This window comes from Pogona vitticeps, chromosome 5, assembly GCF_051106095.1.
Source record: "Pogona vitticeps strain Pit_001003342236 chromosome 5, PviZW2.1, whole genome shotgun sequence".
NCBI classification, from domain to species: domain Eukaryota; kingdom Metazoa; phylum Chordata; class Lepidosauria; order Squamata; family Agamidae; genus Pogona; species Pogona vitticeps.
The window spans coordinates 132670670-132696563 of record NC_135787.1 but is presented as its reverse complement, the minus strand read 5'-3'; the positions used below and the strand labels follow the sequence as shown (position 1 = coordinate 132696563).

General features: G+C 45.1%; 2 protein-coding genes across 4 annotated transcripts in view; both read left to right on the top strand.

The window, feature by feature from the left end:
• The first annotated feature begins 1239 nt into the window (after nt 1–1239).
• On the top strand, nt 1240–13304 carry CAV2 (caveolin 2). The gene is made up of 3 exons (XM_020789701.3): nt 1240–1526; nt 2245–2432; nt 11062–13304. The coding sequence occupies exons 1-3, from the start codon at nt 1380–1382 to the stop codon at nt 11210–11212; spliced, it is 486 nt and encodes a 161-aa protein (XP_020645360.1). The 5' UTR covers nt 1240–1379; the 3' UTR covers nt 11213–13304.
• Nucleotides 13305–22540: 9236 nt separating this feature from the next.
• CAV1 (caveolin 1) overlaps nt 22541–25894 on the top strand; it is a 29793-nt gene continuing 26439 nt past the window's right edge. The window contains exons 1-2 of one of the 3 annotated variants that reach the window (XM_020789685.3): nt 22541–22897; nt 25407–25568. In XM_020789685.3, the coding sequence (XP_020645344.1) occupies nt 22868–22897; nt 25407–25568 (192 nt within the window). In that variant the 5' untranslated portion in view covers nt 22541–22867. Of the gene's footprint in view, nt 22898–22919; nt 23445–25062; nt 25122–25406; nt 25569–25894 lie in introns of those variants that run through there. The other 2 variants (XM_078376730.1, XM_073000524.2) reach the window with 2 other exon arrangements.

The following is a 25894-nucleotide window of genomic DNA, read 5'->3' as shown; positions in this document are numbered from 1 at the left end:
GGACCTGTGCTATAAGGGACAAAAGCTTACATTGAAATAATTCTGTTAATCTTTAAAGTACTACAATATTTTGCTTACATATTCTTCATATACTGTATATTCTCTTTTTTTCCTTTACTGTTGCCAGCATGCTGACACAGACTATGGCTACTACCACAGCTACTTCTTTGGAAATGTCTCATGAATACTCACCCTAGGCACATTTTCTCTAAAGCAAATGCAAGGTTTTTCTGGGAGTTCACTTTTCAGCAAGCCTGCTCAGGATTTCAGTCTTAATTTCATTTCCAGCATATGATTCATTTATAAGGTATACGTGGGGGGGGGGGGGGGAGTGGCTTAGGACATGTTGCTGCCTGAGGCGAAGAAGCGGCACTCCCCACTCACCTGCATCAAGGTGCCTTGTATCCAAAGTCAGCCAAGTCATTTAAGCACATGAATCAGAAAATCCCTGAAACGGATCTCTCGTTTTTCAGCAGTAAAAATGCAATAACAACCAATTAAATAGCTCATAATTTGGTGCCCTCTTGGCCCTCCCAAAATCAGTAGCCTGGGGTGGCTGTCTCACTCTGCCAGTTAACTGAGGTGGAACCTATTTCCGGCACCAGCCATAGGCAGCCTAGGATCCCAGCTGAAGGGCACATCATCACAAAATTCTGGGGTAAAGGCGCTCCACCTGCTAAGCTCTTGGTTGCCCCACCATCTGTGGCTACCTCTGGGTTAGTTTCAGCCCCAACTAAAAAGGTTTCACTGAAACCAACCCGACTTGTTTATGGACGGCCTCTATTTCTATTCCACCTCTCCTCCTGAGAGAGGTCAGGGCTCTCCTTCTGCCCACTTCACCCTCACAAGCTCCCCGCGAGGTAGGCCAGGCGAGGGCCAAGCCTAACTGACCCCGAGGCCATCCACCCGGCTTCGTGGGCCACCGAGGGTCTGAATCCGCTTCTCTTCCGTTAGCGGCGGCTAGCAAGCTCCCTTCAGTTCGAAGGGGTCGTTGGGGGCTAAACCTGGGGGTGGAAAGGACGCGTGAGAAAAAGTCTCGTGTGAGGGGGGGGGGGAGACGGACTCCCACGACAATTAGCGGCCCACTTTCGCGAGGCATGCGCGCAAGCCGGGCGGGCACGACGGCGGCTCTCCCCTTCTCGGGCCGCTCCTCCCGCCGGCGCTGCTTTGCCCAGCCTGGCGGGTGCTTTGGCGGCGTCGCGCGTTGGAGGTGGCCTTCTCCGGGGCGTGGCCGGGGACTCGCCTGCTCCTCCGGGCGGCACCGTCCCGAAGCGCCCTAGAGAGAAGCGGGGAGGGGGGGAGCTCCCGGGCCACGACCCAGGAATTGCTGCGGGAGGGACGCCGCTCGCCCGCCCGTCCGCCAGCCCGCCCGCCCGACCATGGGGCTGGAGGAGAAAGCGGACACGAAGATCTTTATGGACGAAGAAGGCTACGATCGAAGGGACAGCCCGGCTCTGTCCGATCTGGACAAAAACTTGGAGAAACCCCCCAACCGGGACCCGCACGGGCTCAACACTCATCTGAAGGTGAGGGGGAAAGCGGCTCCCTTCCCGGGTACCAGCCTCCACCCGCCTTCCCCTCCATCCACACGATCCCATTTCCCCCCACCCACTCCACCCCCCACCTGTTCTGGCGTTCGAGCGCTTGGTGCGTTTATTCCATGTAAGGCGATTTTCGGCTCTTGGGTGCCCCCCCCGCTCCCTCCTCCCTGCCCCGGCCCGTCCGTCGCTGGCTGGGGGTTTCTGAGAGGTGTCGTCCCATTAAAAAAATAAGAATAACCTCCCCAAGTTTTGGTCCCATCTTTAGGCTAGACGTTAACTGCCCATGTCATCTGGGATACCGTGGAGCCCCTCTTTTCCTTCCTGATTCTCTTCATTTGGAGGCGGGGTGTGTATGTGTGTAGAATTCGTTGTGATCTAGGTCGGGTTTGTAGGTAACTGCACGGATAGGCATCAGCATTGCCTTTCCAGGTTCTCCGGTACGTCGTTTGTTATTATTATTATTATTTTAAAAGATAGAACTCCAAATCCCTTTGACGCGGAAGAAGCATCTGGGGAGAAATTAAGCTTGTGGCGCTTTGATCCAGCGGGATTCTTTCGGTTCCCTTACAAAAGCCACCGTTTAGCTCTGTGGCCGTCGCTCCCCTGCTCGCTCTCTGAGCTCCTCGCATAGCTGGCACATTATTTGCATTTCAGAAATAGAGGCCGGTTTGTTGCTAAAACGTGCCTGTGTGTTTCGTTGCAGCTGGGATTTGAGGATGTGATCGCAGAGCCGGCTTCAACCCACTCCTTCGATAAGGTTTGGATCTGCAGCCATGCCCTCTTCGAGCTCAGCAAATACCTGGTGTACAAGCTCCTGACCCTTGTCCTTGCTATTCCCCTGGCCCTGGTTGCAGGGATTCTCTTTGCTGTGCTCAGCTGCCTGCACATCTGGTAAGACCTTTCCCACTTTATGTCTGCTGAACTGGAATAGCTATCTACAGACAGTAAAGAGAGAATACTGTACAGTATAATACAAATATAACCAGCAGTCTCTTTTATGTTTCTTCCGTGATTCCTGGAATAGGTTACATTCTTATTATTTTTATAGCATTCTTTCAAGCCAATCCTATTTCTGTTTAGTTGGAAGTAAGGAAAAAATTACAAAACTCAAAAGGAACTGGTACATCTGGTTGGAAGGAAGGCCTACTGAGTTCCAAGTGACTTACTTTCACTTCAGTGAGCAGAGGAATGCCACCTCAATATGCACAGCACCTTTGCAACATTCATCTGTAGCTAGACAGACAGATGTAACATGTTATATTGTTATGTGCCATCAGGTTGGAACTGACTCTGTAGTAAAACTAATGGTGTTTTCAAGGTAGGTGAGATATTTAAGGAGTGGTTTTACCAGTTTTACACCCCCAGTGAGTTTCCATGGCTGAGCGGTCATTCAAACTCAGGCCTCCTGAGTCCTAGAAGATCATCACTCTATCCACTACTACACCACACTGAGCACCTCTTTATTATATTACCATCAGTATAATATTGTGAAGATTTAGTTAGCGCAAAATTGGAAGTATGGTCAAATTCATACATGTGCGTAAGTCAGACTCACTTTCCATACAACAAGCAGCCAATCAGGTCTGTTAAAAAAGTAATTGCAGAAGTAACTGCATCATTCAGTACGGCTCCTTGAATCTGCCAGTCATCTTTGGAAAGGGGACTGGGGGCTTTCTGGGAGATTCTGGGGGCTATACTACCTTTTTCAAGCTCTACCAGTTTGCCAGCCTCCTGCAGCAGGTTTACTGTCCATAATAGGTTGGCTATTGTTTGCCATACATGAGAAACCCCGTCTTACTTGCACATATGTGTCATGAGAGAAGGGACTAGGGAATTTATTTTATCAATGCCTGCTATTAATACCTGCTGCCAAAAAAACAGACACTGGGACTGGTTCTTAGCAGCATTAATCAGGAAGGTAAAGGTAAAGGTTCCCCTTGACAATTTTTGTCCAGTCGTGTTCGACTCTAGGGGGCGGTGCTCATCCCCGTTTCCAAGCCATAGAGCCAGCGTTTTGTCCGAAGACAATCTTCTGTGGTCACATGGCCAGTGTGACTTAGACACGGAACGCTGTTACCTTCCCACTGAGGTGGTCCCTATTTATCTACTCGCATTTGCATGCTTTTGAACCGCTAGCTTGGCGGGAGCTGGGACAAGTGACGGGAGCTCACTCGATCTTACGACTGCTTGGTCTTTTGACCCTGCAGCACAGGCTTCTGCGGTTTAGCCCGCACCACCACCACCTCCCATTAATCAGGAAATACGTTACTAAATATTGTTACAAATTACCCCTATGAATATGCATCTCTATGTATGATGGCAACATGCCATGAACACAAAATAGAGAATTTATGCATAGTGGAGGTTTAAATGAACTCTTCCAAAGGGAATTTCAAGATGTCTGCATCTTCAGTAGCGAGATTGCTTAATAAAGTAGGAAGTGAAACGGAAAGTACTTCCTAAAAAGACATCATCTTGAGGGGTGGAGCTTTTATCTTTAGCTGTTTGCAACAGCTCTGGGGTCACTCATGTTAATCCTGCTCAGTTTACAGGATATCAGACAATCTGATTCACCTTCGCTATTATCTGTGGAGCCATTATGGACAAAATCCTGCTGGGTAGCCTAGGAGGTCACACTAGAGTTGGCACATTGAACCAGTGGAGGTTTAGTGAGTCAACTTTGTAAGTTTGATTGAATCAAATGGGCCTCCTCTGTTTACTATGTTAAAGTACGGTAAGTTGCAAGTAAGTAGGCCCGTTTAAATCAATTGAACTGATAGAGGAGCTGACTCACCAAATCCCAACTGATTCAGTGAGTCTTCCCTAGGACAACTCACTATTCTAAACAACAGGATTTCAGCCATTGATTGCTGGAGAAACCTGACAACAGTTAGCATCCTAAGTGCTCACAGCTAAACTTTGTCTATACCTGGCAGAATGTTGAAGTAGATAGTTAGAAATAACTAGTTTCAAGTAATTCCTTTGACTAGATTTGTATTGCTGTTTCTAAAGGGAACATGAAGTTGCCATGGGGTGCTAGGTTTGTGTTGGTTGCATGCCTGGTCATGGGCCTGACTGTGCACCAGCAACTGCTTTACTTACTCTCTAGGCAGTTAACAACCAACATGTATAAACTACAGATAATACAATACCAATTTTAAGTGAGAATCTAATGCTACCCCCATGAAGAAATGTATCTGTCCCTTGAATGACTATAAATATGGATTGGGTAAAATTGCAGTGATTAACCCATCTCACATGTTTGAAGATCTCAGAACAGAAGGCAGCCTAACTGAATTTCAAATCAACAGCAAAGTCAGATGGCTGCCATTGTCCAATATCTTTCTTTATGCTTAGAAGACAAGGGCTTTCTAGGACCACAAGCCAACCATAAGCAGATATTATTTTTAAAAAACACAGTTTTGCAGAGATGGAGAAGTGCCTAAATGCACAATGCAAAAGGAAGGAATTGTTCAACAAAAATAAACAGAAAACAGCATTCATTATGTTTGAATGTATGTTCTACATAGCTCCTGCCTTAGTCTAATATAACAGAAAACATGTGGAGTGAAGGAGAGGATCTGAGCCAGGGAAGTTAATAAGGTCATAGCCAAACAGTGCAATCCGAACTGGCCAAGATGTCCACGGACCAGCAGAGCTAACAGAAGGGCCATTGAAACTGTGCTGAATTCAAACCCATTCCAGTTTAAGGATGTTTGGAATTTACTTAGGACTACCCTCACTCTAGTTTATTTTTGTGCCAGACTCTGCCTATTACCCTTGTCTGGACACATTTGGGGTCAAGCAGAACTTGGTTCCTTGCTCACTTTGCCACTTACGCCAGCAGACCTCTGAGATCAGCCATTTTTTTGAGAAAAAGTGACCTGAGAAGGCCATTTTTTTTGTTTGTGCCCAATCACAGAGCAGGCATTTCTTTGAGTTAGGATTGCACTGTCACTCACTAGCAGAAAGGCTAGCCAAAGCCTTTGACAGTAGCCGGCATAGTTGTAATGAGGGTTTCTGAGAGCAGATAGGCTGAGCAGCATAAGAGGAAAGACATTCAGCATTTTAAAAAAGAAGGCTTACCTGCTACTGCACCTGAAAACTACAAAACAACTGTTAACCTGAAGAATTGAGCCACAAAGGAGGAAGGGGGCAATTTCTAGGAGCCTACCCTTCCTGTATCCCCAGCTTTATTTCTTGCCTTGAAGAGAGTCTTGTTTGGGTTTCCAAGAGCTTTGAGCCCAACTGTGATTTACAGCAGAGTTTTCTATATAGCTGAACTCATGTCCATCTCCTTGTAAGCAGACTGTTCACAGCCACTTGAAAAGCTAGCATAAAGAAACAAAAGGGCATGGGGACACACAGCTAGTTCAGTTTTAAATCTAGTTTTAAATAAAGTTCCTAATCTATATTGTGAATAATATCCTTATTGTACATTGGTTTAGGAGTCCTGGTGGGCTGAACATAATACATAAATATCTTAAATAAATAATAATTCTATAAGCACTTTCATGTTATTTTGAGTCCTGAGGATGTGCCAGATCCTGCAGAAATATAGCCAGCTATAAATCTTTGCCTGATGTATGGAGTTCAGCAGGTGCTGAGGAGTAGTTACACAATCTTGAAGTGTGTCCAGGAGGCATGGATTTCCTCTGCCTCCAGATGTGGAGGGATATCACCTGAAGAACTTGTATTTGTCCAGTGATAAAAAATATGTCCATCACAGTAAAATGATTGCTAATCAAGGTCGATCCACAAACACATAAACACCATTTGCTTGTCCTCGGTTGCTCCTATCGTTATTGCATATCACATATCTTGCCTCAGATGGCAGAAGTATCTGGAAGAGTGTTCTGTAGTGAGGCCCTCAAGATACAGACAACTTGGTATACATAGGAGCAGACACTCCTTGGTGCTTTTAACTCAATGCAGATTTTTGAAGAACTGAATAAGGCTGCATCCATTGCTTTCCACCACCGCACCCCACCCCACAGGAGAACGTTTTAGGTCACTTAACTTTTTTACCATCCTGACTTTTAGCCGTAAGGCTGCCCTCAGGGGAGGCATGCTTATCTGAGAACATGGAGGTGGGCCTGTGGGGCTATTGTTCTATTTTCCTGTGGAATCTGTTTGGTTACTGAGCGGGCAGCAACGGCTGCTTGTTTTGAGGGCAGGGTAGTGAATTCCACTCAAACACTCCCAGTGTCCTTTGGGAAAGAGCCAAAGCAATACCAGTGGCGTAGGGACTGCTGGATTCCCCTCCGCCCCCACCCAGCTTCAGCTAGTTTCCTAAGGGGGTGTAATCCTTGCCACAATATTTTGTTTTCTTCGGCTTAAAAGAAATAGAGAACCTATTATGAACCTGCCTCAGAGCTTTGTGTGTGAGGAGCTTAAATTCCCGTCTATGTGTAGAGGCATATTTTGGAAACCCTCCTTTAGGAAGCTTTTCTGAAGTGCCAACAGAAGGGAGTTTTTATTCTGTCAGCATGCCAAAAATCCACATAAGGACTTGACCTCACATTCCTTTGGCATCCAAGAACTCTCTGGGACTAGAAAAGCCCTTGCATACCCACATTGGAGTGCAGAAGGTTTAGCCCTTATGTGGTCTGAACTTTGCATGGGCACATCCTGACACATCCTTGTCTGAGTGGAAGGACAAGTCCGGACTTTTTCAAAAATCCAAATAACTGGGAGAAAGACAATAGCAATGTGAGGGTGTAGTTCCCTTTTCAGGCTACTGTTACATTTAGCTTACCTTGGACCTTCTCCTCTGGCAGGCTTAGTTGCAGTGGTGGCCATAGTTACACTATCTGTTAGGTATGAAACAATAATTTGAAGCTGTGCCAGTACCAACCACTACTGGAATGAACTGTTTGCAGGCTTGTTAAGAGAAGATTGTCCCTCTGCATTCTTCTGCTGTTTAAATGGCTCTTTCTCCTTTTCTTTTGCTGCCAATGTTAGTTAAGAATGAAATGTTAAATACAGGACATGTATGAATACTTTAAAATGGATCCTTACAGTAAGTGTGGGTGTGTGAATGCAGTATACTGATTCCCTATCAGTATCTCCAGTGACAGATGCCAAATTCTGCCTGTTAATGGTAAGAGATTAAGAGGCTGGTCTGAGCCTCTAGAATGTCAAAAAGGAATTTTGCCACTTGAATCGCAGTGAAGAGTTGCAGTTTTATTCTTAGTTTTAGTGCATGTTACCCTTGTTTTTAACTTACGAGGAAACACGTTCCATCTATAAGCACCACCCATTTGGTGCATCGTCTTGCCCTGTTTTGGAGCATGTTTCTTTATAGAGCGATTGTATGTCTGGAATAAATTTATGACAAGTGTATTTACTTTTCTGCTGGTAGTTCTGTGTGTGTACGTCATACTGTAAATCAGTGGTTCCCAACCTTAGGTCCCCAGATGTTCTTGGATTAAAACTTCCAGAAGCTTTCACCACTGCCTGTTCTGACCAGGATTTATGGGAGTTGTAGTCTAAGAACATTTGGGGACTCAGGGTTGAGAACCACTGCTGTAGATATTAATACCAAGGTTTTGTCACTAGTTTTTGTATGCTTAATCCTCTGTCATTTGACCATAGAAAGCATTTTTCAGTCCTGATTGCAAAAGGATTGTGACTCACCTTGATGTAAGAACTCTTGAATGATACTTAATATATCTATTGCCAGCAACAACGTTCAAGAAAGTATTCGTTTGTTGTTCATACTATGGATTCAACATTTTCAGTGCATAGGTATTCACCCTGCAAACTGGCTGAGGATGTGGATTAATTCCTAAGGTTGTGTCCTGATTATATCAACTTCAGTGGGAACTGCTTTGGTTACTGCTTCAACAGCAGGCAATGTGTTGAGAGCCCTAATTTTGGCTGTGAAATTCTGAATCAATGACTGAAAAGATTAAAGTCCCTTGTACTGAGCCAAAAACTATTGTGCAATTTAGTTTAGTATTGTTTATTCCTAATGGCAACAGACCTCTAGGGTCCCCCGCTGTCTAGGGACGTGGTGGCGCTGCTGGTTAAACCGCAGAAGCCTCTGTGCTGCAAGGTCAGAAGACCACCAGTCGTAAGATCGAATCCACACAACGGAGTGAGCTCCTGTCACCTGTCCCAGCTCCTGCCAACCTAGCAGCTAGAAAGTGTGTAAAAATGCAAGTAGATAAATAGGTACCACCACGGTGGGAAGATAACAGCATTCTGTGTCTAGTCGCGTTGGCCACGTGACCATGGAAACTGTCTTTGGACAAACGCTGGCTCTATGGCTTGGAAACGGGGATGAGCACCGCGCCCTAGAGTCGAACATGACTGGACTAAATGTCAAGGGGAACCTTTATCTTTACCTACTACCTGATGACTTTTTAACTGGAGATGGTGAAGACGAAGCTTTCTCCCAGCAAAACATACATTCATATAATCACCCTGTGGCCTTTTCCTATAGTATTCAGCTTAAGAGCTGAGACCAATATTTCAAAAGATCTATAAAGCATGATAATAGAATTTTCCATAGGTTACTAAATAAGTGGATAAAGACATAGACAAGTTGACTGGCTGACACACTGATCTCTTTTGAAATGTGAAGGCTCATATCTGAAGAAGCCAGTAAAGTAGTTGTCACCTTCAATGAAATCTGCTTTTAAAGCAACATGGTGTCAGAGTATTTTTATTACTTCCTGTTTGCTCTCATCTGCTGTGCTTCACCCTCAGATTATGACACAGAGGAGAGATGGAGAGGAAAAATGAATAGGCCATCTGGACCTCAGAAATACTGAGGAAAGACTGATGACAGCATTTTTCAAACTTTGTACTTGAAAGATTGTCATACAGAGGAGGAGCAAGATAGATCTGTGCTCTGTCATCCAAGAGTGCAAGACATGTAATAATGGGCTCAAGTTGTTGGAAGCCAGATTTCAGTTGAATATCAGGGAAAACTTCCTAACTGTTAAAGCAGTATGACAATGGAACCAATCGCCTTGGGAGGTAGTGAGTGCTCCACTGCTGGAGACATTCAAGAAAGATTTAGACAACCACCTGCCATCAGGGGATTGGAATCAATGACCTTATGGGCCCCTTCCAACTTCACTGATGATTCTATGGCCATCATGGCAGGAAAAATCAAAGAGCCTGGCTTTGCTTTGACATTAACTCATGGATGAAAACAGCCATGCTGTGGCTATCACAAACCAACTCCAGGAAACCTGGCAGGGAACATCTATAGATCAGCTTTCTTTTCTCCTTCCTTTGATGTGCTACAAATAATTGAGATTACAGTTTTGTGTATTTTTAACTGAGAGCAAGCCCCTCAGAACATAATCAAACAGCACCATCACTATCATCCTTATTTTATTATATCATACACTCTTCCAGAGTGAGACAATAACACAAGAGAAACAATGGTGTAATCCTGGGCAATGTTTACCTGACAGTAAAACCATTAAGTAAAGCCATTTGTTCAGTAGGGTTTACTCTAAATTGCTTATGCTTAAGATTGAGGCATGAATCGAAACAACTTCCCTTAAACCTTCTAACATATCCTGATTTTGCTTGTGAATTTTTTAAATCTTAAACATATCAAAAAGAGTGGTAGTGGGGATAACATTATAATAATTGTGTGTGTGTTCTGTGCTGTCAAGTCGCAACGGTCACGCTATTCACTACATCACACTGGGTATAATATATTACAATGTTTACTAGCACCATCAGTTACAAGTGTAATTTCCCAGAATCTTACAATGGGATGGGGCACATCTGCCCATCCAGATGTTGCTCCACTGCAGTTCCTAACTGCCCCAGCAAGCACAAACATGGGAGTTGCAGCTTACTTTGCAACATCTAGAGGACCATATTAGCCTACCTCTGCGATAACACATTATTGATGTGGGACTTACTCCTGAGTATACCTGTGTTACATGTATCCCATCAAACCTCCTGTGAAGGTTTGATGGGATACTAAGTTGTGTTTTTTGAAAAGGTATTCGTCCATTTGTGGACTTGCATTTATTAGAACATGGGATAAGTTACATGATTCATTTTAATTTATTTTTTATTTTTTGGACAACTTCCAGGATCCCAACATGAGCCTTTGGGGAATTTTAGTCCAAAAACTAACATTTCCATGCTCCGGACTATATTTAGTTATTTATGAGCTACAATTCTCCTGCATCTCCAAAAAGGAGATATAGGATATACAAATAATGGTGATAGATCTGCTTGGTGTTTAGCACTGGTTCCCAACCTTGGGTCTCCAGATATTCTTAGAAAACAATGACCAAAACTCCTGGTCAGCAGTTAGTGGTGAAGGCTTCTGGAGGTTTTAGTCCAAGAACATCTGGAGACTCAGGGTTGGGAGCTACTGGCGAATAGTAATATTAGGAATGAGAACAACAAATAGTAAAATAATGCTAATTTCATTTAATAAGATGCATCAATAACTGTCATCTAGGTTTGATGGCTCAGAATGTTACTTTTTTTATTTACACCTCCTCCTCACCCCATGTCTTCTCTTTCCTAGGGTCATGGTGCCTTTCATAAGGTCAGTCCTTATGGTGTTGCCTTCCATACAGGCTGTGTGGAAGAGCCTGACAGAAGTTTTTGTTGCACCCTTATGTCGCAGCATGGGGAGGTGCTTTTCTGCAGTTGACATCCGCCTAGAGCATGAATGAACATCTGGGATTCAACATGAGTGAAGATTCAGAACACCTGGAATTCGACATGACTCCAGGCTTAGTTGATGTTAAGCCTCCTTGCTGACAAAGCAGGGAGATATTTAAGGATTCATTCCAATGCTACTACTGTTTAAAACAGCTGACTTCGGGGGGGGGGTCCCCTTCAGTTGGGTTGCACTTTTTTCTGGGGAAAAAAGTTTATCTGGGAGATGGGAAATATCCTGTTTTCTAACAGCAAATGGCGGGATACATCTAGCAGTTCTTCATTTAATGGTACTATCATTGTTTGGCATAGATATGCAGTGTCGGTTTTGCCTGCCCGATGAGGGAGACAAATATTGCCTGATTTCTTTCAAAGTTATACTAGCAGTAACTATTGAGCAACTTACTTTTTGGACCTTTTTGCCCAAGTTCTGCAGCTATCAGAGTTATTAATGTTTCCAGAATGTGGTTTGTCTCACCAGAAAACTTTCTTTGTCTGAATCATACCAGTCAACTCTTCCAGGTACCTAAGCAACGAGTCCTCTCTGGAATTTATCAGAGCCTTGCATAACCCACCACCAACCAATGTTCTAGTACTTGCAGCTTCTCAAATCTAGTGGTTTCCTATGGTGTGGGATCACCAGAATGCCAAGCTAAGTACACAGGTAGCTTTACCTTTGTCTCTTTAGTCAGTACTGGGAAATGAGGACTTCTGCCAAAGCTAAGATTGGAACTGGAGCCCTTTCAGAAGCTTAGAAAGTATTTTAGGGTACTAATAAGGCAAGGGCAGAAGTCCAGACCAGCTTCATATTGCCTGCCAGTTATGGGATCCAAAGTTGCTTTTCTCTTTTATCTTCTGTGTTTCTACATGGGACCTATGTATGCACATTCCTAACCAGTGTATTAGACTAGGTTCTAGCCTCAACTCATGGAGTCCCAATTAAGGCACAAAAATGTGTGACAACATGGAGTTTAACCATCCAGATGTGCTGCAAAGCACACATGATGATGCTAAGGAAGGAATGCTTATATCTTCTCCTTTTTCATTCAAGTCAGCAGACAAACATTTTTAGTATATGTTTTAGGCAGAAAACAGGATTCTGGCTTGGGGTAAGAAATCAACATCTATAAGATGCTTAAAGAAAGAATGCCAACTTGTTGCCTTATTTTGAAGGATAGACTTTCTTAGGGAAATGTTATTATTCTGTTCCTCTTGGAATTTTCTCTAAGATGCAGACACAGTTCAGGATCTAAAACATTGGTGTATGAAAGTTTACACAGAAATGCACAGAGAAAGGGAAGTAACCAAATTCTTCATCCTTTTGTCTGTTACGCAAATTCCTAAGAATCAAAATAAAAAATGACTGTCATTCCAAAATGTACTCTTGCAAATAAAAGTTTGGTTTGGTGCAGGCAGTAAATCTTGATGCTTTATTTAATGAAACAGAATGACTTCACTGTATAGTATATATTGTGTTTTTTATGTAAATGATATTGTATGAGTCTCTGGATTCTTCTCAAGTTATAATTCTAAAGAAATGGTATGTTTTAGCTAATTGCCTGCTTATGGCTGCTACCATGTACAGAAGGGCTGTACCATGCATTCAAGTTCATCAAGGCTTCTCCATACAAAGAAATAAGGAGGCTTTAAACTAACATCTATAAGCATTATTGTGCCTTGAAAAGTGGAGCATCCAAAATACATGCTACCCAACTCTGATTTTAGCAGTGAGTGGATAATACCTTCCACACAATAATGTGTCTGTCCACTAATGTGGGCTGTGTATTCTTGCTGTGTGCAATTTTCATGCATTTACATATCTCATGTAAGGATAATGAAATTCTAAGTAAATAGCGTTTATGGTCTAGATTTGCAGAACTTCAGTTGGAAAACCGATGTGTAACCAAGCATCTACCAAAGACTTCGTACAATTCAATTTTAATGCCTAAATATTACAAAACTATGCAAAAAGTGCTGACTGGTGTATTTTAAATTTATATTTATTAAAATGTTCTACGTATGTAATGCTGAAGATTTTCTGCCTTTGTAGTTTAGCTATAACATTGGTTACTAAACCTCATAATAAACATGTAACTGACACTTTAAGCTGGCAAGATGTTCTCTTGCACAAAGGACTAGACATATGGAAACATTCTGTTTACAGGTAGATTGACATTTAATTACTTTAAAGCCAAACATAATTTTCCATATAAATGATGTAGGATTGAAAGTTTGAGATGCATGCCATGAAACATATTTACAGTCATTTTGAACTGATCTATACAGCTGCGTCTATAAAAATCAAAGCTATGACTGTTAAAAGGTGTATAGTGTGTGAGAGGCATTTCACCTTTTCCCAAGTGGTGTCACATGAAATTGGTCTTTTTAAATTTATTTGGGAAGACCAGAACAATTTCCTGTGTATTGTTCAGATCTAAAAAATTGACTTTTTTTAAATTGAAACTTGTGAATCAAAATTGTCAACAATCTTAATCCAAACTTGAAGGATACAAATGTTATACCTGATTACATAAAACAGAACGTACAAACACACTTTTAAAAAAACCCTTGTGAACTGAGGATGAGCTGTTATCAGCAACAGATATGGATTGCTACCCCCTCCCAGAAAAATAGATATCTGAGGTTCAACCCTGGATTGTGAAATTAGCAAACTTGCGTTATTAGCCTGGGAATTTGTCTAGCTGATTTCAGGGCCTTAGTTCTGAGCAAACATGCAAAGGACTGGGCCATGGATTAGTAGTTCCAGGCCTGGGTAGAGATTCTGTACAACTTAGTAGGAATTCTGAAAACACCCCAAGTCAGAAAGTAAAGCGGTGGGAAGATAGCCAGTGGCAACTCAAAACAACCAACCATTGCCATAGCAAACCTTGCTGCTTTCCCCCTTCCTCCCCACTAGTGTTTCCTTGCAGGAATCATAGCAGCAAGAGGTGGAAGCAGTGGCAGCACTTATTGTGTCTCAGGTGGCAGAAGACCTTGTACCAGCACCATTGTGAGACGGCAGCTCTCACCATTCCACACTGCTGGCAATGGCAGCTGCAACAAATGGGAGTTGCAATCCAGCAACATCTGCAGAATCAGGAGAATTCCCATTTCTCGTCCCTATTATAAGAGAAGCCCATATTTCAAAACAAAAGGAATAAAAACACACATCTGTTGTCTTACACTACAGGGTAAAGCAGACTATGAGACTTGTGTTGTTGTCTTTTGTGTGTGTGTTTAGTCGTTTAGTCGTGTCCGACTCTTCGTGACCCCATGGACCAGAGCACGCCAGGCCCTCCTGTCTTCTACTGCCTCCCGGAGTTGTGTCAGGTTCATGTTGGTTGCTTCGCAGACACTGTCCAGCCATCTCATCCTCGGTCGTCCCCTTCTCCTCTTGCCTTCACACCTTCCTAACATCAAGGTTTTTTCCAAGGACTCTTTTCTTCTCATGAGATGGCCAAAGTACTGGAGCCTCAGCTTCAGGATCTGTCCTTCCAGTGAGCACTCAGGGTTGATTTCCTTCAGAACTGATAGGTTTGTTCTCCTTGCAGTCCAGGGGATTCTCAAGAGCCTCCTCCAGCACCACAATTCAAAGGCATCAATTCTTCGGCGGTCTGCTTTCTTTATGGTCCAGCTCTCACTTCCATACATCATGACAGGAAAAACCATAGCTTTGACTATTCGGACTTTTGTTGGCAAGGTGATGTCTCTGCTTTTCAAGATGCTGTCAAGATTTGTCATCGCTTTCCTCCCAAGAAGAAGGCGCCTTTTAATTTCAGGGCTGCTGTCTCCATCTGCAGTGATCATGGAGCCCAGGAAGATAAAATTTGACACTGCCTCCATATCTTCCCCTTCTATTTCCCAGGAGGTGATGGGACCAGTGGCCATGATCTTAGTTTTTTTGATGTTGAGTTTCAGACCGTTTTTTGCACTCTCCTCTTTCACTCTCATTACAAGGTTCTTTAATTCCTCCTCACTTTCTGCCATCAGAGTTGTATCATCTGCATATCGGAGGTTGTTGATATTTCTTCCGGCAATCTTAATTCCAGCTTGGGTTTCTTCCAGTCCAGCCTTCCGCATGATGTATTCTGCATATAAGTTAAATAAGCTGGGGGACAATATACAGCCTTGCCGTACTCCTTTCCCAATTTTGAACCACTCAGTTGTTCCATGACCAGTTCTAACTGTTGCTTCCTGTCCCACATATAGGTTTCTCAGGAGACAGATAAAGTGGTCAGGCACTCCCATTTCTTTAAGAACTTGCCATAGTTTGCTGTGGTCCACACAGTCAAAGGCTTTTGCATAGTCAATGAAGCAGAAGTAGATATTTTTCTGGAACTCTCTGGCTTTCTCCATAATCCAGCGCAAGTTAGCAATTTGGTCTCTAGTTCCTCTGCCTCTTCGGAATCCAGCTTGTACTTCTGGGAGTTCTCGGTCCACATACTGCTGAAGCCTACCTTGTAGGATTTTGAGCATAACCTTGCTAGCGTGCGAAATGAGTGCAATTGTACGGTAGTTGGAGCATTCTTTGGCACTGCCCTTCTTTGGGATTGGGATGTAGACTGATCTTTTCCAATCCTCTGGCCACTGTTGAGTTTTCCAAACTTGCTGGCATATTGAATGTAGCACCTTAACAGCATCATCTTTCAAGATTTTAAATAGTTCAACTGGAATGCCATCACCTCCACTGGCCTTGTTGTTAGCCAGGCTTTCTAAGGCCCACTTGACTTCGCTCTCCAGGATGTCTGGCTCAAGGTCAGCAACTACATTGTCTGGGTTGTCCGGGACATCCAGATCTTTCTGATATAATTCCTCTGTGTATTCTTGCCACCTCGTCTTGACGTCTTCTGCTTCTGTTAGGTCCTTCCCATTTTTGTCTTTTATCATGTTCATCTTTGCGCAAAATATTCCTCTAATATGTCCAATTTTCCTGAACAGATCTCTGGTCTTTCCTTTTCTGTTATCTTCCTCTATTTCTTTGCATTGTTCATTTAAGAAGGCCCTCTTGTCTCTCCTTGCTATTCTTTGGAAGTCTGCATTCAAGTTTCTGTAACTTTCCCTATCTCCCTTGCATTTTGCTTCCCTTCTCCTCTCTGCTATTTCTAAGGCCTCGTTGGACAGCCACTTTGCTTTCTTGCATTTCCTTTTCTTTGGGATGGTTTTCGTTGCTGCCTCCTGGACAATGTTACGAGCCTCTATCCAAAGTTCTTCAGGCACTCTGTCCACCAAATCTAGTTCCTTAAATCTGTTCTTTACTTCCACTGTGTATTCATAAGGGATTTGGTTTAGATTATACCTGAGTGGCCCAGTGGTTTTTCCTAATCTCTTCAGTCTAAGCTTGAATTTTGCTATGAGAAGCTGATGATCAGAACCGCAGTCAGCTCCAGGTCTTGTTTTTGCTGACTGTATAGAACTTCTCCATCTTTGGCTGCAGAGAATATTGTCTTTTAATAGAATCCTAATGAAGCCGGAGGCAAAGTGGTGGTACATTTGGTGGCACCAACAGTGTCATGGCAAGACAGATATTGCAGTGATCTTATGCAAATGCACACGTGCATCTGAGTTACTATAGGGATTCTAACAGTCTATTATTTGAACCTTCCTTATGACGTTAAGCCATTGGGAGCAGTTAGCGATTCTTGCTAATTTATGACAAGCCACTCAGACATCCGTCAATAGATTCTGATTTAACTTGTGACTATTGCTCTAAATAGTGTATAATCCACAGCAACACAAGTATCCAAGTATTCCCATAGGCTGGCTCTGCCACTTGAAAAATGAACAGTACCTTATTTGCTTCTGATTGATTCATGGCTGGCATCTTCTGTAGCCACGTGCCATGGATTTACATATACAAGGCACAGGGTCAGTGTCCAGATCTTGTTGGAATTCTAGAGTTGTGTGGGTCCAAATAAGCCAAAAAAAAAAAAAAAACATTATCGTATTGGCTTGAGCAAACAAGAAAGGGCAATTCATACTCCCAGCAATATCTGAACTCATCACTGAGTCTCTTCTCAAGGCTGCTTTGTGTATCTAATGTTTCTCCTTCAGTAAATAAATTACTGAGGAGAATGACTAGACTTATTGGGAAAGTGGGGGGCGGGACTCAGCAGACAGAGAGTCCGTTTGAGAGATATTCCATCTAATTCACAGATTATTGCAGTCTAGCTCAGAGTGCATTCTCTTCAACTGTGCTGTGTATTTGTAACACTGGATGTGTGAGCTCACATATGATCGTTCCCCCTCAACACAGAAAATACAAGTTATGAATTTTCTATTTGCAGAAGGGACGTGATCTATATTTCCTCTTCCTGTGTTACACTGCCCATTGCAGTACTGTATATGTGTTGGTTGATCCACCCAGTCCTTAAGCCAGTGTAACTACAGCATCATTGCTTAAAAGTCAGCAGAGGCCTGGTTCCAAGGGTCTGGCAAGCCATGTCATTTACACACAGAATGTTTCACGTGTGCATATTTTTGTTCCTTATGATTTATTCATGCTTTGCCTTTGAGCTCAAACAGCTACTTCTGTCCTCCTCACCAGGCACCACCATTCCTCACTGCCTGTTCTGGAATTCATCGTAATGAATAATATGTAAACTCTGCCAGCACTGGAAATTCATTTAACTGCTTTTTGCAATTCTGCATGGCTGTACAAAAATAAAACACAAAACTTTGCACAGAACAGAATGTACCAGTTTTGAACCAAACCTTAAAGCTAACTGAGCAACAGGACCAGTCCAAGACATTTTTCTGCCTGACACAAAACACAAGATGATGGCCACCATCCTACTCTATGTACAAACACCACTGGACTAGTAACTGATTGATAGATTTTTTTTATCCACAGAGGCAATGGGCCCATTGACATCCAATGAAGAATGACAGAGGGATTGAAATTGAAGGGTTGAGAACCCCAACATCTGTTCCCTGCACCCCAACATCTGTTCCCTGAGGCTGTTGCCTCACTCTGGTGAACAGCCAATCCAGTCTGGATAAGGACACAATCTGCATTGCTTTTTGAAGGCCAATGGAAAGGGCCACCCTAGTTATGAAATGTTCTTACCAAGGCCCCTGTCCAGTATCAATTGTTTGGCTGAACTTAAGAGGGATATTTTTGTTTTACCTACAGAAGTACAAAAAAAGTAACTTTCCCAAGCACTGCGTCCTGACACCAAGTAGAAACTTCTCTTATCTTCCCAACTCCCCTGCTGCTGACTTTATAATAGTCGACTAAAAGATGTTGCTATCTTCTGACTACTTTGCTTTAAAAAACAAAAACAAAATTGTTTTGCAAAATGCATTGCTGCATATTTGCATGTGGTGTGCAACAAAAATTCTCCTTTGTGTCTGGCAGGTTGAAAGGGGACTAAATCACTATGGATCTCAGATTCCCTCAGGGCAGTTCTGACATTTGCTTAAATAGTGGCCACGTGTACAAACTTTCAAAATTTTTTATTCTTTTGGACTACAACTCCCAGAATTCATCAGCTAGCATAGCAAATGGCCACACTGGCTTAGGGATTCCACTAGCTATGCCCTAAAATAGATGAGTTTTCCAAATTCTTATTTTGCTACCTACCTAACTTCAAAACTTTAAGTCTTCACATCACAATGAATCAGAAATAGCACATCAGAATGCAACAAAAATGGGGAGTGATTGCTACAATATATCGGAAGCCCAGTTACTCAGAAAAAAATTAAAGAAGGAGACACAAAATAATGTGTGTGCATGACGACAAGCACATACACATATGCTTTAAAACTTAATACATCTTCAGGCTACCTCTTTTCACGTTCTTACTGAGACACAACCAGCACCACACCCTGAACAGAGTGCTTCCAGCATGAGCAAGAACAGCATTTTCCTCCCTTTTACTTTTAATAACAGTGCTCAAAATGCACATTAAGGACCATGTTGCTGAATGTAAAACAGTTCAGCTGGTGAGCCTTTGTATGTGGACATTGTTGATACATTTCCATCAATAGCTCTCTCTCCTTTTAAAGAATAATGCAAAGGGAAGCCATGTTATATGGTGCACTGGTACATATGATGATTCCAGAGGTAGTTTAAATGATGATGATGGGCTGTAATACATTTACACAGGTTTGAAATGAAGCAGCAAAGAGTAACTTTTCCTTGTCAACGTACATGAGCCCAGGTTTACACTGCTTAAAGGCAGAAGCTGCTGTATGAAAAATGAAAACAAATGCTGTTATTTGAATATCTGGAAGTTGAGTCATGGCAACTGGACTTCTTTCTTATTAGGCTGAAAGGTTTTGCTACTCATCCAAGTAGAGGATGAGTTGATAGCAGATCCCTGATGGTTTCACTTCTCCCTGGTCTGAATAGGCTTGTTAGAAGGACAGAGGACGGGGGGGGGTGAGGGAAAACCCCACTTCTGCAGCCCTTCTCCACCCATTGTCATGGATCATTAACAGTTGTTAACAGTGGTCTTTCTGGTGGGTGTGATCCTGATTTTTCTGTGGAAGGATGAAAGGGGAGCATGATAAATAGGAGACAGATTGTATCTAAGGCCCCCATCCCTGCTGAGTGAGGGATTCTCTATAAGCATGTGCATAGCCTCCCTGACCCCTCTCTCAAACCACTTATCTTCTTGGTCCAAAATTAGTACATCTTAGTCATCAAATCAGTGTCCTTTGTCCTTCAAATGAATGAACACTGCTGATTTTCATCCTGAGGCATTGCCCTTCCTGTGCTGGGCCAGTCTCCTGTTTAGTGGCTGTTTGGTTTCTCCAATGTAGCGCTTGAAACACATTTCTTTACATTGGACCGCATATACTATATTGCTCCTGTTATGTTTTGGTGTCTGGTCTTTTGGATGGATGGCTCTCTGCCTTAGTGTGTTTGTGGGTTTGAAGTGCACAGGTATGTGGTATTTACCAAAAATCCTTTTGAGCTTTTCAGTCACACCCACCATGTAAGGAATGACCAGGTTTTTCTGACAGCTCTGGGTATCAGACTATTCCATTGTCCTGCTGGGTCAGGACATTGCCTCGTTAAAGTCCCATTGTGGATATCCACAGACCTTAAGAGCTGTCTTCAGATGTCCATCTTCCTTCTTCTTAGCTTCCGTGGAGGTGGGGATGTTTCTTGCTCTGATGACTCCTAGTTTGTGCTGCAACTCTCCTCAGACTGAAGAAGCTAGTGGTGCCTCGCATTACGATGTTAATTCATTCCGGCGAAATCGCTGTAGAACGAAAACTTCGTAATGCGAAAATAAAAAACCCATTGAAACGCATTAAAACCCATTTAATGTGTTCCAGTGGGCTAAAAACTCGCCGTCCAGCGAAGATCCTCCATAGGGCAGCCATTTTTGGTGGCTGTCTTGCAAGTAATCCGTCCCAGAAAACAGTGGGGAGCCATTTTATTTACCTGGTGGCCATTTTGAAACTGTCGATCAGCTGTAGGAAAATCATCATTTTGAGAAAAAATGGTTCCCGAAGCAGGGAACCGATCATCACAAAGCGGAAAGAGCCTATTCAGACCATTGTTTTGCGATCGCAAAAGCGATCGCAAAAACTCATAATGTGGTTTCGTCGTAATGCAGGGCAATCGTAAAGCGGGGCACGACTGTACTTGAATGAGTAGCAAAACATTTCAACTTAATAAGAAAGAAGTCCAGTTGGCATGATTCAACTTCCAGATAACCTAACCTGGATGACTGAGAATCTTCACAGATATGTTGTTATTTGAACTTTTGCTTTGGGTCAGTGTGAAATATAGCATCCATGACTTCCACACACATGGCACTGAAACTTTATTTCTGGGTCAGAAACAGTAAGCCTTGTGATTGCCCATAAGAAGGCATCTTACTGACAGAGCCAAAGAACAAAATAGGGTGAGCTCTCACTCAATATGCCCAACCCCCATCCATTCCATGCATAGAAGGAAACTGAATTGGCGACGGATTCTTACTTCAACACTGGCAGTGTGGACAATGTCCTCTGCAGAGCTTTGTCCCAGTTTTTGTAGTCTGTTGCTTTATTTTTATTTTTTTGCTTCACTTTGTTTTGTGTGTAACTTGACATAAAAGTTGCCACTGGATGAAAACGTGGTTTTTCAGAGGGTCAAAAGGTAAGCATACATTACATTTTAGAGGCAGGGCCACAAGAATGATTTAAAAAACAGTTTTCCTAACAGAATATACTGTATGCACAATTACAAAATCTGCTCAAAATACCACCACTGAACAGGGCCTTCCCGCAGGAGTTCGGAATTGCTCAGAAGAGCCCCTGTTCACCTGCGATATCCAGTGAGCAGCTCCAAGCAGGTGCCTCACTCTTCCCAACACCAGCACCAGGGCCTGTGTAAAGACATCAAGCTAAACAGGCTGCACAGCTTGACTAAGATAATGCAAAGTGTATAAAACTCAGTATTAATCACCAAATTTCTTCAAAAATTGCCAGTTCATCAATTTGTACGAACCAATGCCCCTGACAAATACGAATCAATGAATTTTAGCACTTTTTGATTCGTCAATTCATTAGCCTATAAAATGCACCCACCCCCCCCCGCGCACCTAGGGACACCAAAATTGCAAAGAATCTTCCCTGACTCTCTTATACAGTCCTTCCAGATTTGATGAAGATTGGGTTTCAGATGTCTTGAGCTACACACCCACAAAGGGGGGAGGGCAGGGAAAATTTCCCCTGAGAGACACCAAAATCACAGTGAAGCATCCCACAACTCTCATGTACAATCCCTCCAAGTTTGGTGAACATTGGGTTTTCCCAAGCCAGTTGCCAAAGGGCACTTTCCTGTGGTGACCCAGTCTGTGGTCCGTTACACAGGGAGTCAGGGAAGAGCCCACTGGGCTCCTTCTGGGATGGTGTGATGACAGAGCCCAGGGCCAAGTGGAGCCCAGTTAGAGGCCCAGCAGGTTCTGGGGGGCAGGAGTGGGCAGGACTATAACTGAGTATTTGTTTCCCCAGAGAAATGAATATAATGAATATCAACTGTTTTCCTATAAACGGATGCCTCCGTTTATAGGAAAATCCAACTCAACCGACTTTTTTTCTCTTTTTAATGGGAAAAAACTGTGTGGAATTGGTGAGGAGGAGCGGGGAGGGGGGGTCTTCCTTTCTCTGAACCTGTCCCGCTGAAGGGAGGGGAAGCCAACGAGGCAACCCTTTCTTTCCCCTTCGTCCCGGGCGGCCCCGGCTTCCCTCCTCAGGCGCCCGCGTGGACTTCGGCGGCGGCGGCTGGCAAAGGAACAAGTCTTGCCTCAAATTTCCCAAAAGGAATTGGGGGGGGGGGGGACGCGAGGCGGAGGTGGGCGGAGGAAGGAAATATCCACGAGCTCGTCCCGTCTGCGCGCCTCTTCTTCTCCCCCGCTCACCCCCTACAGCCGTGGGGCAATACCTGCCTCAGCCGCCCCCCCCTCCCGCTCCTTCCATCCTCTGAGCCGAGAACAAACCCTTTTGGCGGGCCGCCAGCCGCGTTAAGGCGGAGAGACCTCCCACTCGGGCCGCCGTGGTTCTCCCTCGTGTTCGCTCGCTCGCTGTATCTGTGTCCCGAGGGGGGAGGGGGCGGAAAGCAAGGGAGAGAGGGGTTGCCCGGCCAGGATTTTTCCCTTCTTCGGGTCTCTTGAATAGCTAAAGCTCAGGAACACGCTTCGCGGCGCCTCCAGGAAGCCCAAAGCAGCATGTCCGGGAGCAAATACGGAGAGCCTGAGGTAGGAGGTTTTGCTTTGCATTTCCTAATTGATGTATTTGTTTCGGTGGGGTGTCCCTCTCCCTCCTTCTCTCCCTTAACTGCTTGAGATTCTTGGCACCCAATACGTGCTCCGACCATCGCGGAGTACTCTTGGCTCTTCCCTTATCTTGTTCTCTCTCTCTCTCTCTCTCTCTCTCTCCACAACGCCAAGGCTTGTCCGGAGCTGGAAAAGACAAGAGACGCGCTTTGCGCGCGCTCTCTCTCTCTCCCGCGCTCGCTCTCTCTCCCCCCCTCCCCCGCCGTCGTTCAGGGCAGTCGAGGGTTATTTGTCTTGTGTTGTTGGTAATCCGATCTCCTGGCGGGGCACTTGTTTTCTCACCCATACCCACCCACCCACCCACCTAACCTCACGCCACGCCGCGCGTCCCCACCCCGACCACTCGCCCAGCGTTGCTTGCTCGCCTAGGCGGTCTTTCCCTCGCCCGGGTGCTGAGACGAGCCTGATCCTGCAAGCCCGGAATCGCTGCCCGACGGAGCCCATCTGCCCGGAGGGGGACTCCTCCCGTGTAAGTGCTTGCGGACGTGGGGGGCTTGGGACGCGGTTTCTCTTTGCCAAGAGATTCTCGGCCGGCGCTGCCCCTGCAAACAGGTCAGGATGCGGGGCTCTCCTCCCCGCCCGCGCCAAACGAGGCAACCGCTTCTGGTTTAAGCCTCGACCGGCGGCGGCCGGGGAGATTTCTGCAGCGCCTACGAAGTCCAACTGCAAGTAATCCCGGCCACATTTGCCTCGTCGAGGAAGAGCTCAGTCGGAGAGGGGAGGGAAGAAGCCTGGGGCATTTCCCAAAACGAAACGGTGACGGGGTTCCCGACCGCAGGATTATGCCATAGAATCCATTGCGGGGGGGAGGTTGTTATTGCATATATAGGAGTAAGCCAAGCTACATTTCCTCTTGGGGGGGTTGTGGACTTAAATAAGGAAAGGACCTTAATCATAGGGAGTTCCCTGCTTCAGAAACACAAAACAGAGGGTTGGAGCAGTAAGCAAGCGGCTCCTTGAATGGATGACATTACACCCGAAAGGCATGGGGGTTAGAAGAGCATTCGGGGTTTTGTAGTCAGAAACCATGTGCCGCTGATTGATACCTTTTAGCCTCTTTTATCACTCTGCCTCTTCCCTAATACTAAGGAATAGTGGGTTTCCCGCATCGTCCCGTGTTAGGTAATTATATTATTGCTGTTGGCCTGCTCTCCCCCCCACTCGCACGTTACGTGTATAGCAAGCGTCTCCTCCAAGGAGCTCAAAGTAGGGCCCCTCCCTCTCGTTACCCTCACAACAACTCTGTGAGGTAGAGTTTAGGATGAAAGGTCGTGATTGACCTGAAGTGTCAACCAGTGAGCTTCATAGCGAAGTGGCGATTTGAACCCAGGTCTCCAGAGTTCTACTGGCCGGCGAAATAAATGAGCTCAGCGCAGTGATCCGTGGTAGTATCCGCGTTTCAGAAGACGCCTTTTCTCTCTTAAGGAATGGTCCACCTAAACTTTGGGTGTGCGTGTGTGTGTGTGTGTGTGTGTGTGTGTGTAAATGGCAGCGATGCCCTGCCTAGCACATAGCATTCCCCCCTCGCCCTCTTTCCGCACTTGATTGGGGGAAGGTCGACCAAGGGGCTTCGTTTTTTTTTTGTTAGCGAGTAAAAGTGGCCAGGTTTTCAGCTGACGTGAAAGGACCGACGTGTGTGTTTGCGGGGGTGGGGAATCATAGCGGGGAACACACTTTTTTGGCCAACGTTACATAGAAGAGGGAGATGGATGGCCACGAGTAAGTGCCGTGCCCTTTCGGGAGACTTGCCGATGACCGGCGGGGATGGGTGGCGTGCCGATCTTCTGCGCCAATCACCACCTAAAGCGGGCGCGCAAAGTCCCGCCGCGCGGGTTTTCCACCTCGAAGGCGGGCAGCCAAGGATTGATCTGAAACATCGGTTAAGCATCTGGCGTTTTTTTTTTCTTTTTTGTTTTTTTTGCTCCCCCTGGGAGGGGTCAGTCTAGAACCGAAGATCCGCCTGGGCGATTTAGGCAGGCGAAGTCTCCCCGGGTTTAAATTCAGGGGCGGGGTGAGGGGGGGTAGGAATGCGCCCTGCCCCCTGGCACGCCTTCGCCCTCCCTCTTGCGCCGGGCGGGCGGGCGGACCCCTGGCGGCACGAGCCGGAGACGCGGCTCTCCCTGGTACCGAGGGGTGTGGTGGAGAGGTACTTTAATATCTAGTATTTAGATCCGTTTGAGAAGCCAGCCGCAGGGCATTCCCTAGTTGAGGGTTCCTTCTGGCTCCTTCGCCTCTCTTAGCCACCTGCGCTGGACATCCCGGTAGGCGGCGACACCTTTCCTTTCCTCCTCCCTCTTTTGGGACGCATCGCTCCCACCCACCCAGCAACACCCCCCCAACCCCCGGCTGCGGGCGTCCAGCCTCTTCCCAGGACAGCCCGGTGCCCCCGAGCGCTGCGGATTGATCGCTTTCCCCACCCTTCCGTTTCTAGGATTACAGCTACACTTGCCCCACCCGGGAGCAAGGCAACATCTACAAACCCAACAACAAGGTCATGGCCGATGAAGTGAACGAGGAGTACCGCGATGCCCACACCAAGGAAATCGACCTGGTCAATCGGGACCCCACGCATCTCAACGACGACGTGGTCAAGGTAGGAAGCTGAAGGGGTCCTCTTTGCAGAGGGTGGTGGGTGGGTGCCCTGCGGGGAGGAGGTTAGGAAGCCTTTGATTTCACTTGGGAAGAGATGCTGCTGGGCCTGTGGGAGTTGGGCGAGAGAATGAGCGTGCCTTTGCCGGGATTTATACAGAAATCTGGATGTGTAATTTGGTTTGGTTTGGAATATCAATAAAGACGATGCACAGCACAGCGCAGGGACTCTCCAATGAAATTCACCACTCTGGTGACAAACTTCTTAACCGTTTATTTTCCTTTTCAGCTAGCGTGTTGGGTAATTCCGTTCAGTGCCACATGATTTTT